We start from the raw sequence: 16,940 nt of genomic DNA on the forward strand, positions 1-16,940 counted from the left end.
GAAGGGGAGGGGAAAATTTGCTGTGGTGAGCACGGAGAAGATACTTCAGGGGAAGAGAAGGGGTGTTGTTAAGGCGGAAAGATTTCATACAGGAAATAGAAGAATGCCCCGTACTTTTTCGTCCAGCCAGTTTCATCCACTGGCTGTCTGCTTTCATTGTTTTTTGTTTGTTTGTTTGTTTGTTCTTTTTCTAATTCTGCTATTATATTGGGGAAGGAACTGAAGGGCGACACAAGGCCAAGGAGGAGCCAAAGAACAATACTAGATGTATTCGCGAAGGCTTTCATGGCCGGGATCTAACGGTTGTTGTGGATTTTTCGGGCTCTTTGGCCGTGTTCTGAAGGTTGTTCTTCCTAACATTTCGCCAGTCTCTGTGGCCGGCATCCTCTGAAGATGCCGGCCACAGAGACTGGCGAAACGTTAGGAAGAACAACCTTCAGAACACGGCCAAAGAGCCTGAAAAACCCACAACAACAATACTAGATGTTAACACGACTAGAATACTAGATGTTAACATGTCCATCCTCAACATTTCGGACAACCTTACCAGGAAATGTTGCCACGGGCGGCTGAGGCACAGCGTCTGCACTGGAGGCACAGAAATCAGGACGGGGAGTGAGGTTGGCAGTACCTACCAGAAGAGAGAACAGAGATTAAAAGAGGGGTATGATTGTACAAAAAGGGGGAACAAATTTTGCTGTAAGCCTGGAAGAGAGGAACGAAGAGTTTAAGCAAGAAACACAGAGCTCTCCCCTGCTTTTTATTCAGCCACCGTTTCACCTCTACACAGAATGCTGGTGGTTGTCTGTGTGACGTTTACCACGTGGCCCCTGCTTGCTTCCCCAAACAAAGGGCTCACGCTATGTTGTCCCACTACACAGGCATTCTTCAGTGTCAAGAGACTATGGTTATGTGCTCTGTCTGGAGGACTTGGAACAGCGTCTAGTGTTTTGACGCTGTACGCGAAGCTGGAGTGTCCTCTCCAGAGCACGAAGCCTGGGTAAAATAATATGGATAGGTTTTTACCAAAGCAGCAAATCCCCCCTCTCCACGTTGCTGAAATGGTCCAATGGAAAGGCAAGAGCCAATACAACTGGTTCCAGGGACGTCGCAGGAGTTGCCAGAATGACACGAACTGCCCCGGGGCTCCAGATTTTGCCTCAAGGTTAACTCCTGAAGCCTTTTCCATCAGTGGATATAGCCACAAGGCAGTGGAGGTTTGAAATCGGAGTTTTCCTTCTCCTAGATGGGCTGCCTTCCAAAGCTGACGAGCCCAACCTACCCGTCATTCCACGACTAGCAGATACCAATTGTGATGTTCCCTCTTTGCCTCACTGCCACCAGTGGATTTCCTTTATCCACAGTATATAAAGAACCTTAGTCAGACACTTGTCTGGTTACTGCAAACAGAACTTATTTATTGAAATGTGTTAAATTTAATCAGAATCACAGATGTTCTTTATTCAATGTATACTATCAAATCATTAAAATGTCATATATCTTGCCACATAACTGATCACCACCTGCTCTATTTATCTTGACCAACTTATCTCTATTAGTATCTGTTCTCACTATCTCCCTATCTCTCTCTCTCTCTGTGCAAATTCTATATCTCCCCTTTCATCTCTTCTGCCAAACCTCCTCATATCCGCTGACTCCGCCCCTCTACTCCTCTCATAGGCTCATGCAAATGAGATCCTGAATATGAGTGACAGGAGTGACGTGGGGCAATTGTCACAGTCTGGTTTTGTGGCTTTCTGTGATGTTTCTGGTTCTGTTGTGCATATGCCATTCAGTAAAACATTCTTAAGGCTAAAAAGGAAAGCATTACTGTGGTGATGCTTGAAGAGGACTTAAATGGAAGGGAACAAGGGAGATTGACAAAGTGGGATGGATTCAGCAAGGAAATAAAACACTTTCCCCTGCTTTTCGTCCTGCCACCATTTGCTTCATCTCTGCTGACTGTCTGTTTTAATTACTTCTTGTGCGTTTTCTGATTCCACTATTGTAGACTCGTTTTTTTAAATATGAACTGGGAATATGAAAGGACAGCTTTCATTCAGACTGTCTATGTCTGAGGGGTGCTCCGGCTGAGCTGTGGCATTATCTTGTGAATCAATACACAAATACACAGAGCAGAGCTAGCAAGGGCTCAACCGGTCTGCTGGAGACAGAATTCGGAGAACAAGCTTACCAAACTCCTCTCTCTTTAGTCCCGAGGGTGTGGTGTCTGAATTGCAGGCAGAGAAATCTGAATCCAAGGAAGGAGCAGGGCTACAAGCACCTGGAAAGGGGGGGGGGGGTAAAGGACACAAAAAGTGAGATGATATGAAATACACCATGAGCCAGTAAGGAAATCTGCCATAAGCCACAGATTATTGTAGCTCTGCCCTTTTGAAAACCCTTAGATACTGGGATGATATTACCTTAGATAGTTACTTATTAATTATTTTTTAGCATTTCTTTATCCCTTGATACAAAAAAAAATCCACAGTTCAGAACAATAGTAAAAGCTCAGGGACATAAAATCAGGCTTGTATTACTATTGAGGTATGCTTTCTAAGATTCCCCATGCAGTGTACTGGAGAGTGATGGACTAGGACTCTGAAGAACAAGATTCGAATCTCCACTTGGCCACGGAAACTCACTGGAGGAGTGGAACTGATAAAACCCCTCCTTAAAATATCTCAGTTACTTTGAAAGCCCTATTAGAGTTGCTATAAGTCAGTTCTAACTTGACAGCACAGAACACACACAGATGTTTTCTAAAGACATTTAAACGGATCAGCCTCTGCCTCTCAGATTAGCAGGAAAGAATATTCCATAGAATGAATGCCACCACCGAGAAGCTGTGCCCCCGCCCCACAAACACCCTTCAAGATCTTAGGACCCAAGTGGGCACATACAGTAAAAGGGTGCACGTCTTGATCCTGAGGCACTGTTGCCTTTGTTCTGCATATTTCAACACCAGCAGGCTCTTCTGGATGAAACAGATGCCCTGGATCCATTCCAGTCGGGCTTCAGGCCAAGCCACGGCACAGAAACAGCATTGGTCACCCTGTTTGATGACCTACTGAGGGAGGCCGATGGGGCAAAATGTCTCTGCTGGTCCTCCTCAATATCTCAGCCGCCTTTGATACAGTCAACCATGGTATTCTCCTGGGGAGGCTCTCTGAGTTGGGAATCGGTGTCCTGGCTCTTGCCTGGCTCTGTTCCTTCTTGGAGGACCATCCCTAGAGAGTGCAGATTGGAGAGAGTTTCTCGGTCCCGTGGAGCCTCAATTGTGGGGTTCTGCAGGGCTTGATTATCTCTCCAATGCTATTTAATATCTATATGAGGCTGCTAGGAGGGGTCATCAGGGGATGTCGGGCATCATGTCATCAGTATGCTGATGATACTCAGCTCTACATCTCCTTTTTCTCAACAACAGTGGATGCTGTTTCGTCCCTTGCGCGCTGCCTGGCAGCTGTCCAGCAATGGATGCAGGTGAATGGACTGAGGCTGGATCCGGGCAAGACGGAGGTCCTTCAGGTGGGTGCCCCAGACATCAGTGGTCTGGGAAACTCCCTTTGCTTTGGGGGGCTGACTCTTACCACCAAGAGTGAGGTTTGCAGCTTGGGTGTACATTTGGACCCGGCACTCACCATGGAGACCCAAGTATCGCCGAAGGAGGTCCAGAAGGAAAAAACTAGGAACCGGGCCTTCTCGGCAGTGGCCCCTCGCCTCTGGAACAACTTGCCCATGGAGATCCACCTGGGTCCCTCTCTGGGTGTCTTCAGAAGGAAACTCAGAACCAGGCTATTTGGGCAGGCTTTCCCTCCTGCTGTATCTTATATTCACATCTTGCCATCTTGGGTTTATAGTGCATGATTATTGGTTTAACTGTTTTTAAATTTGTAATGCCGCCCAGAGTAGACCTTTGGTCTAGATAGGCAGGGTAGAAATCTAAATCAATCAATCAATCAATCAATCAATCAATCAATCAATCAATCAAACAAACAAACAAACAAACAAACAAACAAACAAACAAACAGAACAAGCTTGATACTGTTACAATTATATTTTAAAGAAAGTAAAATATTGCTCTTCTCTTCTCTAAGAGGTATACTTTTACCTATTCTGAAAATGAAGCTGCCGTGATTTTTTAATCACAAAAAAGCAGAGAAAAGTACAGAATAATCACACTGTTTCTTACGTGATTCCAGTTGGACAACATAATTCCGGGGCTTAGTAATGTTTCGGAGAAGCAGTCCAGGCATATCTTGGAGGCAGGACATCACATCCTTGTAGCCCAAGTTAGAGCTGAATGTCTCCAGGTTAAATCTGCAATTTTTACTCAAGGCCTTTTTTAGCTTCTTCACTTTCAGACCATGAGGCTGGCCTTTAAGGACCTCCCGGATTAGGAAGAAAGCAACTGACAGTTCTGTAAGGAAGAGACTGACTTCAGAACCTATATAGGTATGGGATCCAAGTCTGGCAGACTGTGGGGACAGGAAAGGAACTGACAACAAGTACACCTTCAACTATTATGACTTCAAAAAGATGCATTAGCCAAAGGACTTGGCCATCAACTGCCTGCCATTGCAAATATGTACAGCTTCCTGGTGACGTGGTGGCGCTGCAGGCTAAACCGCAGAAGCCTGTGCTGCAGGATCAGAAGACCAAGCAGTCGTAAGATCGAATCCACACTACGGAGTGAGCGCCCGTCATTTGTCCCAGCTCCCGCCAACCTAGCGGTTCGAAAGCATGCAAATTGAAGTAGATAAATAGGGACCACCTCGGTGGGAAGGAAACAGTGTTCCGTGTCTGAGTCGCACTGGCCATGTGACCACGGAAGATTGTCTTCCGGCAAAACGCTGGCTCTATGGCTTGGAAATGGGGGTGAGCACCGGCCCCTAGAGTCAAACATGACTGGACAAAAATTGTCAAGGGGAACCTTTACCTTTACAGCTTCCTATTGGGGAGCTGGAAAAAATATCAAACCATCACAGCCCCTCCCTCCCTAACTCCATATATACTTTGCTGAATGACTCAAAGCATCAGTTTTGCCTGGTGCCTGGCTTCTGGTTAGTTCCACACAGGCAGACAGGCCAACAGGCAGGAAGGGAGGCCGGGCCGGGAGGCTGGGCAGGTGGGTGAGCTGGGCAGGCAGGCAGGCAGAGTGGAAGGCAGGCAGGAAGGCAAACATGAATGCAGGAAGGCAGGCAGGCAGGAAGGGCAGGCAGGGCAGAAGGCAGGCAGGAATTACTGTTGTGAATCTGGAAACTATGCATAAATTGAAGGGAAGAAAAGGGTACTGACAAAGCGGAAAGGTTTCAGAGAGAAAACACAGGGCTTCCCCTTGCTTTTCGTACAGCCACAGTATCATCTCTGTGGGCTGGACGATTTACTTATTTTTCTACTCTTTCTGATTCCTCAACTGTTCGCTCAATTTTTAATGTCAACTAAAATAACAATCTAATGTAAACTAGAAGAGTAACAATCAAGCAACTTTCATTCAGATTGACTACCTCAGCCTACGGTGCCATCATCAAGAGAACCAACGTTAACCAATGCTTTGGCTTGGTCCCAGAAAAAGACCATCAGAGAGTGGAGCTATATGCTCTCTGTAACCAGCCCCAATTGTTTAGCTACCTGTAAAAGGATTCATAATGTTATTTATTCCTTAATACGATGGCCTTCTAGTCCACAATGATAATAAAAACTCAAAGATGCAAAGTAAGACATGCATTTATGTGTGTTTTCCAATGGCATTTAAAACTGATCAGTCTACGCTCTGCAGACTGGAAGTGAGGAATGCCACTCAATGACTTTTGTGAATCTCATAAATGAGCAGCATGATTCAGAGGATTACATTGTCTTACCTGGTGGCTGGCCTGTGGGTCCTTCCACACAGTTCTGGATACTGGAAGTGGCAGAAGTTACAGAGCCATCTGTACAAGAAGAACAAAACAATTTCATCAAAGCAAACAAGAATCATCATTTTGTCTAAATCCATCAGACACATGGACGGCAACTAGAAATGGGCATGAACCTCCGATTCAATGGTTTGTGCTGATTTGGTCTTTGGACAAAAAGGCTTTGCCACTTCCCAGCCCTGCCTCCTCTAGCAGGCACCCACTCAGAGGCAGTGCCCAGAGGAGGCAGGAAAGGGAAGCCACGGCACTACCTCTGAGTGACTGCAAGCTAGAGGAGGCGAGGCTGAGAAACGGCCAACTCCTGTTCATCCAAAGGATAAACTGACAAGGACCTCCTCTTTCACCCTCATTAAGAGGTTCTTTAAGTCCTCCTCACTTTCTGCCATCAGAGTGGTATCATCTGCGTATCTGAGGTCGTTGATATTTTTTCCGGCAATCTTAATTCCATTTTGGGATTCTTCCAGTCCAGCCTTTCGCATGATGTATTCTGCATATAAGTTAAATAAGCTCGGGGACAATATGCAGCCTTGTCATACTCCTTTCCCAATTTTGAACCAATCAGTTGTTTCATATCCTAACTTGTTTCCTGTCCCACATATAGATTTCTCAGGAGATAGATAAGGTGGTGAGGAACTCCCATTTCTTGCCACCTCTTCTTTGAGGTCCCTACCATTTTTGTCCTTTCTCATGTCGATCTTTGCACAAAATGTTCCCTTAATATCTCCAATTTTCTTGAACAGATCTCTGGTTTTTCCCTTTCTATTATTTTCCTCTATTTCTTTGCACTGTTCATTTAAGAAGGCCCTCTTGTCTCTCCTTGCTGTTCTTTGGAAGTCTGCATTCAGTTTTCTGTAACTCCTCCTATCTCCCTTGCATTTTGTTTCCCTTCTCTGCTATTTGTAAGGCCTCGTTGGCCAGCCACTTTGCTTTCTTGACTTTCCTTTTTTTTGGGATGGTTTTTGTTACTGCCTCCTATCATTTTTGAGATTGTATCCCAGAACAACTTTTCCCACTCTTTTGTTGACTATGAGGGCTACTCCATTTCTTCTATGGGATTCTTGCCCATAGTAGTAGCTATGATAATCGTCTGAATTCCCATCCATTTTAGGATGCCATTTTAGGATGCCAAGGACATCAATGTTTATTCTTGCCATCTCCTGTTTGACCACATTCAGCTTATCAAGGTTCATAGATCTTACATTCCAGGTTCCTATGCCGTATTTTCCTTTGCAGCATAGGACTTTCCTTTCACTTCCAGGCGCGTCCGCAGCTGAGCGTCCTTTCAGCTTTGGCCCAACCACTTCATTAGCTCTGGAGCTACTTGTACTTGTCCTCCGCTCTTCCTCAGTAGCATGTTGGACGCCTTCCGACTTGAGGGGCTCATCTTCCAGCGTCATATCTTTTAGCCTTTTGTTTCTGTTCATGGGGTTTTCTTGGCAGTGGCTTGCCAATTCCTGCTCCAGGTGGATCGCGTTCAGTCCAAACTCTCCACTATGACCTGTGTTTTTTGGGTGTTCCTGCACGGCATAGCCCATAGATTCTCTGAATTACTCAAGCCCCTTCACCATGACAAGGCAGCAATCAATGAAGGGGATGCTCTCTGTAACCAGCCCCAATTATTTAGTTACCTGTCAAATGATTTTTAATGTTATTTACTCCTTAATACGATAGCCTTCTAGACCACAAATGATAATAAAAACTCAAAGATGCAAAGTAAGACATGCATTCCTATCGAAATGGCATTTAAAACTGATCAGCCTCCGCTCTACAGACTGGAAGTGAGGAATGCCACTCACTGACTTTTATGAATCTCATAAATGAGCATCATGATTCAGAGGATTGCACTGTCTTACCTGGTGGCCAGCCTGTGGGTCCTTCCACACAGTTATGGATACTGGAAGCAGCAGAAGTTACAGAGCTATCTATACAAGAAGAACAAAACAATTTCATCAAAGCAAACAAGAATCATCATTTGGGCTAAATCCATCAGACACATGGACGTCAACTAGAAATGGGTATGAACCTCCAATTCAATGGTTTGTGCTGATTTGGTCTTTGGACAAAAAGGCTTTGCCACTTCCCAGCCCTGCCTCCTCTAGCAGGCACCCAATCAGAGACAGTGCCCAGAGGAGGCAGGAAAGGGAAGCCACGGCACTGAGTGAGTGCAAGGTAGAGGAGGCGAGGCTGAGAAACACCCAACTCCTGTTCATCCAAAGGATAAACTGACAGGAATCTTCAAACCAATGGTTTCTGCCCATCTCTAATGTCAACTATAAATGGGGAACTAAATTTTGAGACATGAAACCTGCTCTTAGTGGCTCAGCACAAGGCTCAAAGTCACCCTCTGATTCAGAATAACACCACAGAATAACAGTCAGTAAGCAGACTGATACCTGGGCTCAGTTCTCAAATTTCTTGGTTTTGTGTCAGAATCCAAAACCATAATATGCTCAAGAAGAGCAACACAGTTCAGTTTCAGTTTACAAACTTATCTTATCATGACTTTTAGGCTTAAGATTGCCAACCCCACCAGTCAAGGAACCTGAGAACATGGCATAAGAAACAGCGAGTAAAGGCAACATGAGAAGACACCATTCTATTTAATTTCTAGTGAGACAGGAACCGATCCTGAAACTTTAAGAGCATCTGTTGTAAGATAGCCCTATTCTTTAAAACATGGATGGAGAAAGCCAACACAATATTGTTTGGGGTTGCATCGCTTTGATTTTAAACTGTTTGAGCATGCTCTCACTAACACAGCTTTCAAGAAACTAAGATGATAATCAGTCTTGACCAACAGTCCTTCTAATATTGCAGAGTGCTGGGTGGGGAACCCACGCCATGCACATGGGATATTAGCTGTGACCAGAAGCAATTTGGCAGCCCTGATCCAGTGCTACAAGGCCCCAATTCAATGATGCATGGCGGTACGGCTTAGAGCGATCATTGGTCTTGACACAAATCCTTACAAGGAAAAATTTGGAATATTTACTCCGCTACCATTTTCTACCAATTAAGAATTAAGGATCAGTTCAACTCTTCGCAGTTTAAAAGTGTCCTGCTTATATACCGCCCCACAGTAATAATAACAGGAAGGCATCAACACTATCAACTGAGAACTGCAGAGCTGGAAGGGACCCAATGGATCACTGGATCCAGCCCCTCCCAAGGAATCACAGTGGGGAATTGAACTTCCAAACTCTGCAGCCAGATACCTAAACTACTAATCTATCCAGCGGTTCAATGTATTTGTTGTATTAATATTCTCATATTCTACTATACTGCTTCCTAACCTTGGGTAATCCAGGTATACCCAAGGTTAGAAATAACTGTTCCAATGGAATATTCTCTGTCTTCAGCTTCTACTTTTTTAACCTCATTTCTGCAGAAAATATCACTTCTCAACCCCACCCCTGCACCTGCAGGAAGCTGTACAATACATTTGAGCAGGCTCCCCTGGTGCTGGAGGATAAGCTCTGGCATCTGAGCCTTCAAGAACTTCCACATGGTTTTGTAGCCAAGGCTAATGCTGATTTTCTCCAGATCAATCCCATCCTCAGCCAGCAGGAATTCCTGGATCTTCTTAATCTTTAAACCCGACTTGTATTTGACAAGGAGGTTGGTGACTGCCGTCACGATGTCAGACAGATCTACCGGATCTACTGGATCTACTGTATAATGTAAATCACATGTCAGTATTTGCTTCAGAACTAGAATGCCCCACCTACAGTAGCTCGGGCTGATAAAACTTGCAGTTTAGGAGCATCTGGAAAGACACAGCTGTCCACCTAGGACATGAACTGGTTTTAAGTCTACAGTGGACCCTCTACTTACGGAATTAATCCATATTGGAACGGTGGCTGCAGGTCGAAAAGTCTGTAGGTCGAATCTCGATTGACCTACAATGCATTGAAAACCGATTAATCCCATAACCGGCGGTTTTTATTCTATTTTTGTTACATTTTGGGTTTTTTCTGGTCTGTAAGTCGATTCTCCGGCTGCAAGTCGAATCTAAATTTTGCAGCCAGAGAAGTCTGTAACTCGAAAAGTCTGTAAGTCGAGCCGTCTGTAAGTCGAGGGTCCACTGTATTCCCTTAGTTTTTGTTTGAATCTTTATCCTATTTTGTCCAGTATATCTTCATCTGTGGCTGTTATATATTTTACTAAAGCTTATTTTTTACTCTTTTTCTACTCACTGGATCAGTTCTCAGTAGCATGCCATAGGAGAGGATTTATCACACCCCAAGACCTCACCCACTCTCCAACCCCTGGCAAAGAAGGCTACTTATTTATTTATATTTATTTGTTACATTTATAACCTGCCAATCTAGTCATGCCGACTACTCTGGGCGGGTAACAACATATCAAATCCAAATAGAATTTAAAATCATAACAACGTTCTACTAAAAAAGAAAAAGAAACCACAATAATCCAGATGAGAAAAAAGCACAGAGAACAAATCAGGCGGTGGATGGAGGAAAGGCTTGCTTCAAACAATTGGCACAACATGCATGACACCCAACAAAGGATTTGGTAAAGAATATGGCTACAGACAGAGCATGTGAACTGGAAAAATGAATTACTGTCACACTGCATGTGTTACCTGGCTGATGCAGTGCTAGAATGAAAATCTTTAACCTTCCCCTGTCTTCAGTTGCTCTCACAATAATATGTTATCTCCCAGATAACAGTTGTGGAATCTAGAGGACAGGATTATTCTAAAACAGACCAATGAAGGATCCTACAGAAGGGCAATTTGGTTTAGCTTCTATTTACAAAACTATCTTAACATGAAGTTTACTGCACACCCTTCCTGACCCTGTTGTCTCTGCTTGTTCAGGGAGGGACAATCTGACAGGCCTGAAATGGCCCACCCTGGCTACCAACTTGAGAGCACTGCTGAGGTAAAAGTGAGAAAAGGCAGCTAAAGGGGACAACACAGCATTTAAAGCAAAGCGTACTGCTTATATACCGCCCTATAGCACTTCAAGCACTCTCTGGGCGGTTTACAATGTAATTATGCAGGCTACACATTGGCCCCCCCCCCAGCAAGCTGGGTACTCATTTTACCGACCTCGGAAGGATGGAAGGCTGAGTCAACCTTGAGCCAGCTACCTGGGATTTGAACCCCAGGTCGTGAGCACAGTTTTAGCTGCAGTACAGCGGTTTAACCACTGCACCACGAGGCTCTAGTGGGAGAGGAATCGATCCTGAAACTTTAAGAACAACTGAGTTGGACCACCCAACCCATTACAACATGGATGGAAAAGCAGCTTTAACTACAATTCCCAGAAGCCTTGCCACCAGCTGTGCTGGTTGCGTTTTCTGGGAGCTGCAGTCCAATAGGGCTTTCAAGTAATTGAGGTTCGGTATTTTAAGGAGTGGCTCTACCAGTTCCACTGCAAAATGAGTTTCCACTCCTAAGCCAAGGATTTGAACACTGGTCTCCAGAGTCCTACTCCAACGCTCTGTCCAGTACAACACGCTCGGTTCCAGTTACTCAGTTACCTCTTCATTGATTTAGAATATTTGTTTACTTCCTGATTTGACAAAGTCCCCTGGTGGGGGTTACTGCATTCTTATCTATAATGGAGATGTCTAATTGGTTACACTGTGAAATTAAATGTTGGACTAGATGGTCTTTATTGGAATTCAGCAGAACTCGTCTTGTGTTCATCCCTACAGTTCTAGAGTGACAAGCACTTTTGCTTTCTCAAAAAAAAAATTCTGCAGAAAAATATCACTTCCCAACCCTGCCCTTGTACCTGCAGGAAGCTTTACAACACAATTGAGCCGTTTCTCCTGGTACTGGATGTTTAGCTCCGGCATCTTGGCCTCCAAGAACTCCAGCGTGTCCATGTAACCTTGGCTGATGCTGATTTTCTGCAGATCAATTCCATCCCTATTCCGCAGGAGTTTTTTGACCTTCCTAATCTTTAAGCCCAATTCGTATTTATCCAGGAGGTTGGTGACTGCTGCCGTAATATCTAATATTTTGTAACACAAAAGAGAAGGGTCAAAGTTTGCTTCATTTGAAACCAATGTTGGCTTGCAGTCCAAGAACATCTGGAAGAACAGTTTCCCATCCATGAGATGAATGGATTTTAAGTCTATTCCCTTACTTCATGTTTCAACCTTGATCTCATTTTGTCTATTAGATCGCCGTCTGAGGTTGACAAACATTCTGCTAAAACCCATTCCTTTTCTTACCCTCCTCCTTTTTGCTGGATCACTTCTGAGTAACTGCCACAGCCATAGGACAGGATTTATCAAAACCCAAGACCTGATCCACTGCCTAGCACCTGGCATAGAAGGTTACTTTAAACAGCTGCCACACTCTGCAGGTCACTGTGTACATCACTAGACTACAGTGGGGTCTCGACTTACGAACTTAATCCGTATTGGAAGGCAGTTCTCAGGTCGAAAAGTTCTTAAGTCGAATCTGCATTTCCCATAGGAATGCATTGAAAACCATTTAATCCGTATCTGCTCTTTTCGTCCATAGAAACTAATGGGAAGCTGCTATTCTGCCTTCTGCCACTAGAGGGGGATATTTTTTTCTTTTTTCCTTTTAACCTAAGATGACTTGGCTTTTAAAAAAAGGGAAAAAAAGAGTTCGTAACTGGAATCTAAGTTCGTAAGTCGAGTCCATATATTCCTATGAGAGCGCTTCATAAGTCGAAACGTTCGTATGTCGAGCCGTTCGTAAGTTGAGACCCCACTGTACGGAGTTTGGTAAGAACATGTCTGCAGACACCACATTTTGAACTGTGGCAATGAAGTCCTGTCTCACTGCATGTGTTAACTGGCTGGTACAGTGCTACAATGAAGATGTTTAACCATCTCCCTTCTTGCCTTCGTAATTATGTTATTAAAGATAACAGTTATAGAACCTAGAGAACAGGATTCTTCTAAAATAGATGAATGAAGGATCCAAAGGAAGGACAACATGGTTCAGCTTATGTTTACAAATGTATCTTAACATGGCTTTTATTGCACACCTTTTCTGCCTTTGATGTCTCTGATTGTTCAAAGCTTTCAAAGTAATTTTCTTCAGATAAGGATCTGCAACTGACATTTAAGGAAATCAGGGAGAGGGAATCATTGGCTCTCTAGATGTTTTAGACTTCAATTCCCATAACCCTTTAACATTGGCCATGCATGCTGGAATTTGAAGTCCAAAACATTTGACAGGCCTAAGATTGCCCACCCCAGCTGTCAAGGAACCTAAGAGAACTGCATAAATAACAGCAAGTAAAAGTAGCATAAAAAGACATCACTCTATTAAATTTTTTGTGGGAAAAGAACCTATCCTAAATATTGAACAGCAACTGTGTTGCATTGCCCAGTTTTTTACAACATGAATGAACAAAAGCCAACAGAACACTGCCTGGAGTTGCATCACTTTGATATTAAACTGCACAAACACAATTTAACACACAGCTGTCAGGAAACCACGATGAAGATCTCAGTCTTGAAACAAATCCTTTTAAGGAAAGATTCAAAATTTTCACTCCATTCCCACTTACTGCCAGTTAAGAGATAAGCTCAACTCTTGGCAGTTAACACACACAACATCAAGCATCCAGAACAGCTAGCTGGATATGCACCAGCAGAATACCTTCATTTTCTTTAATGTCCCTGTTATATTAATATTCGAATAGTCCACTATAATATTCTCTTTCTTCTTTGTCCTCAAGACCATCTTCCTAGTTCCCCATCTCCCAGATCTCGGTCCAATACTCTAACCTCTACACCAGTGGTTCTTAACCTTTGTTACTTGGATGTTTTTGAACTGCAGCTCCCAGAAACCCCAGCCAGCAGTTGGTGGTGAAGGCGTCTGGGAGTTGCAGTCCACATCTCCTGAGTAACCCAAGGTTAAGAACCAGTGCTTTACACCACTGGTTCTCAACGTTGGCTTACTCAGGAGTTTTGGACTGCAACTCCCAGACGCCTTCACCACCAACTGTGCTGCCTGGGGTTTCCGGGAGTTGCAGTTCAAAAACATCCAAGTAACAAAGGTTGGGAACCTAGGCTCTACACTACAATTCTACCCAGTTTCAGGGACATGGGAAAGATTGATAAACTGGCTAGGGTTGCTCGGGAATTTTGCTCCACTCCCTTTTACTACCAGTTAAGAGATGGGGATCAGCTCAATTCATGGCAGTTAACTCTCTCAACATCAAGTAGCTAGGAAAACTAAATGGATAGCCACCAGTGGTATACCTTAATTTTATTTAATCACCATCATGGGACTGCAGAGCTGGAAGAGATCCTATGGATCATAAGAGTCCAGCCAGTCAAGCAGTCACAATGGGGAACTGAACTTCCAGTCTGGCTCTGCAGCCAGGTACCTAAAGAGCTGAACGTCCCAGCAGTTACATACACTTGTTATATTTACTCTAATATTCTACAGCAGTGACTCCACCCTTGGGTAATGGTTTCTGAAAGTGGCACTCCAAGAACACCGGGTTGTACCAAAGGTAGGAACACACTGTTCTATTGGAATGTCCTTATTATTTGTCCTCAGGATGATCTTCCTGTATCTCCACCTCTCAGACTGTAGCTCAATATTCTAAGCCCTACACTGCAATGACTCTGCAATGCAACGACTGAAATTCATCTGGCGCCGACACTGATGACATTTCAGTGCCAGGTCAAAACCTTCCTGTTCCAGAAGGCTTTTAATTGAAATAACATCAACTGTGGGTCCTGATGGCAATTTTAATAGTATTTTAAACATTTTATCTTTTATTGTATTTTAGTTGAATTTTAATTGTTGTAAGCCGCCCAGACCTTTGGGTAGAGTGGGCGGCATATAAGTTAAATAAATGAACGAACGAACGAACGAACGAACGAACGAACGAACGAACAAACAAACAAACAAACAAACAAACAAACAAACAAATAAATAAATAAATAAATAAATGACTCTGCCAAGGTTTTGGGGATGGGGGATGATTTAAAACTTAGTAAGGGTTACTTGTGTCTATACACATCTTGGGGGATTTTCGTCACTTCCTCATTGAAATCAAATCTTGGACTAGACAGTTTATTGGTATTCAGCAATGCTCTTTTGTACTGTACTTCCATGTAGCTCTAGAGTGACAATCTCTTTTGCTTTTTTAAAAAAATTCTGCAGAAAAAAAATCACTTCTCAACCCTGCCCCTGTACCTGCAAGAAGCTGTACAACACAACTGAGCCGGTCCTCCTGGTACTGGATGATCAGCTCCTGCATCTGGGCCTCCAAAAACTCCAGTGTGTCCATGCAACCTTGGCTAATGCTGAATTTCTCCAGATCAATTCCATCTCCAGCCAGCAGGAATTCTTGAAGCTTCTTAATCTTTAAGCCAAACTTGTATTTGGCCAGGAGGTTGGTGACTTTTTCCACTATGTCAGACAAAACTATAGAGTAATGAAAATAATAAGTGAAGGTTTGCTTCAAAACTGGAATTCCCCCACCAATGTTGCCTTGAACATCTGAAAGAACACAGTTGCCTATCCATGACATGAGCTTGTTTTAAATCCCTTACATCATGACTCAATTTAGATCCGATTTTAGTCTATTAGAGCCTCACCTGAGGCTGACAAATATGCTTCTAAAACCCATTGCTTTTTTTATCCTTTTTATTGGATCGGTTCTTAGTAACAAGCCATAGGACAAGACTTATCAAACAGAATGAAAATCAACAGAGATAAGTGCAAAGAACTGCATCATGGAAAAAGAAACGAAATGCACAGATACAAGATGAGGGGGCGTACCTGGCTCAGCAATGCTACAAATGAGAAGGATCTTGGAATTGTCATAGATCACAGGCTGAATATGAGCCAACAGTGGGATGTAGCACTATTTAAAAAGATGTCATGCAGAGGAGGGGCAGGATCTGTTCTCAATTATTCCAGAGCACAAGGCTCGCAACAATGGGCTCCAATTACAGGAAGTCAGATTTCGATTGAATGTTAGGGAAAGCATCCTGTTAGAGCAGTAGGACAGTGGAAACAATTACTTCAAGAGGCGGTGAGTGCTCCAACACTGGAGACATTCAAGAGAAACTTAAGACAACCACCTGACATATATCCTTTCATTTGTATTCCAGCACTGAGCAGCAGCGTGGACTTGACGGCCTTATTGGCCTCTTCCAACTTCACTATTCAATGATTCTATGAAAACCCAAGACCTGGATCACTGTCCAACACTGGGAACAGAAGCTACTTCAAACAATTGCCACACTAGCGCTCAACGGGACAACATGAATATCACTCAACACAGAGCTTGCTAGAGAACATGTCTGCAGACAGAGTAGTCTTAGAAACTAGAGCATAGGGTGTTCTAAAGCAGATGAATTATGTCCTGTTGCCTTCTAGGTTTGGGTGTTAGATATTTGATTTCGGAGTCCTGTGCCTAGGTTTCTTGTTGTTTTGCCTACACATTGCAGATGGCATCCAGGCTGCCTCCTCTCCAGAAGATTAATTACGTTACAGGACTTAACGGGTGATATTTTGTTTAGCATCATCGGTCAAGTCAGTCACACTGCTAGTAAAATTTACTGTCTCGCTATGAAACACAACCCCTGTGACCAGACCAAATTATTTAATGTATTGTTATTGTTGGGTACCATTTAGTCAAAATCGATTTATAAACAACTCTAATAGGGCTTTCAAATAATTGAGGTATTTTAAAGAATGGCTCTACCAGTTCTGCCTCATGATTTGTTTCCATGGCTGAGAGGAAATTTCAATGATCATCTCCAGAAACCTAGTCCAACACTCCGTCCAATACAGCACTCTGGGTTCCAGTTACCTATTAATTGATTTAGAGTACAGTGGTGCCCCGCATAGCGAGGTTAATCCGTTCCGGATTAACCTCCGCTGTGGGAAAACATCGTAAAACGGATCCAAAAAACCCATTGGAACTCATTAACAAAGTTTAATGTGTTCCAAATGGGCCCAAAACTCACCGTTCTCCGATGTTTTCCCTTGTTCCGGCAGCCATCTTGGGTGTACCGGCGGCCATTTTGAGC

The 16,940-nt window shown here is 43.6% G+C and overlaps 1 protein-coding gene across 7 annotated transcripts in view; it reads right to left on the reverse strand.

The window, feature by feature from the left end:
• LOC110086450 (uncharacterized) overlaps nt 1-16,940 on the reverse strand; it is a 44,959-nt gene that overhangs the window by 26,795 nt on the left and 1,224 nt on the right. For 3 of the 7 annotated variants that reach the window (XM_078378117.1, XM_078378116.1, XM_078378115.1), the window contains exons 1-4: nt 5,865-5,980; nt 4,196-4,423; nt 2,195-2,284; nt 548-631 (exon numbers count right to left, since the gene is read on the reverse strand). The exons of 1 other annotated variant lie outside the window; for it this stretch is intronic. In XM_078378117.1, coding sequence (XP_078234243.1) covers nt 548-631; nt 2,195-2,284; nt 4,196-4,423; nt 5,865-5,961 — 499 coding nt within the window. In that variant the 5' untranslated portion in view covers nt 5,962-5,980. Of the gene's footprint in view, nt 1-547; nt 632-2,194; nt 2,285-4,195; nt 4,424-5,864; nt 5,981-16,940 lie in introns of those variants that run through there. 3 more of the 7 variants (XM_078378114.1, XM_078378118.1, XM_078378113.1) reach the window with 1 other exon arrangement.

The sequence above is a fragment of the Pogona vitticeps genome, chromosome 6 (genome assembly GCF_051106095.1).
Source record: "Pogona vitticeps strain Pit_001003342236 chromosome 6, PviZW2.1, whole genome shotgun sequence".
Taxonomy (NCBI): domain Eukaryota; kingdom Metazoa; phylum Chordata; class Lepidosauria; order Squamata; family Agamidae; genus Pogona; species Pogona vitticeps.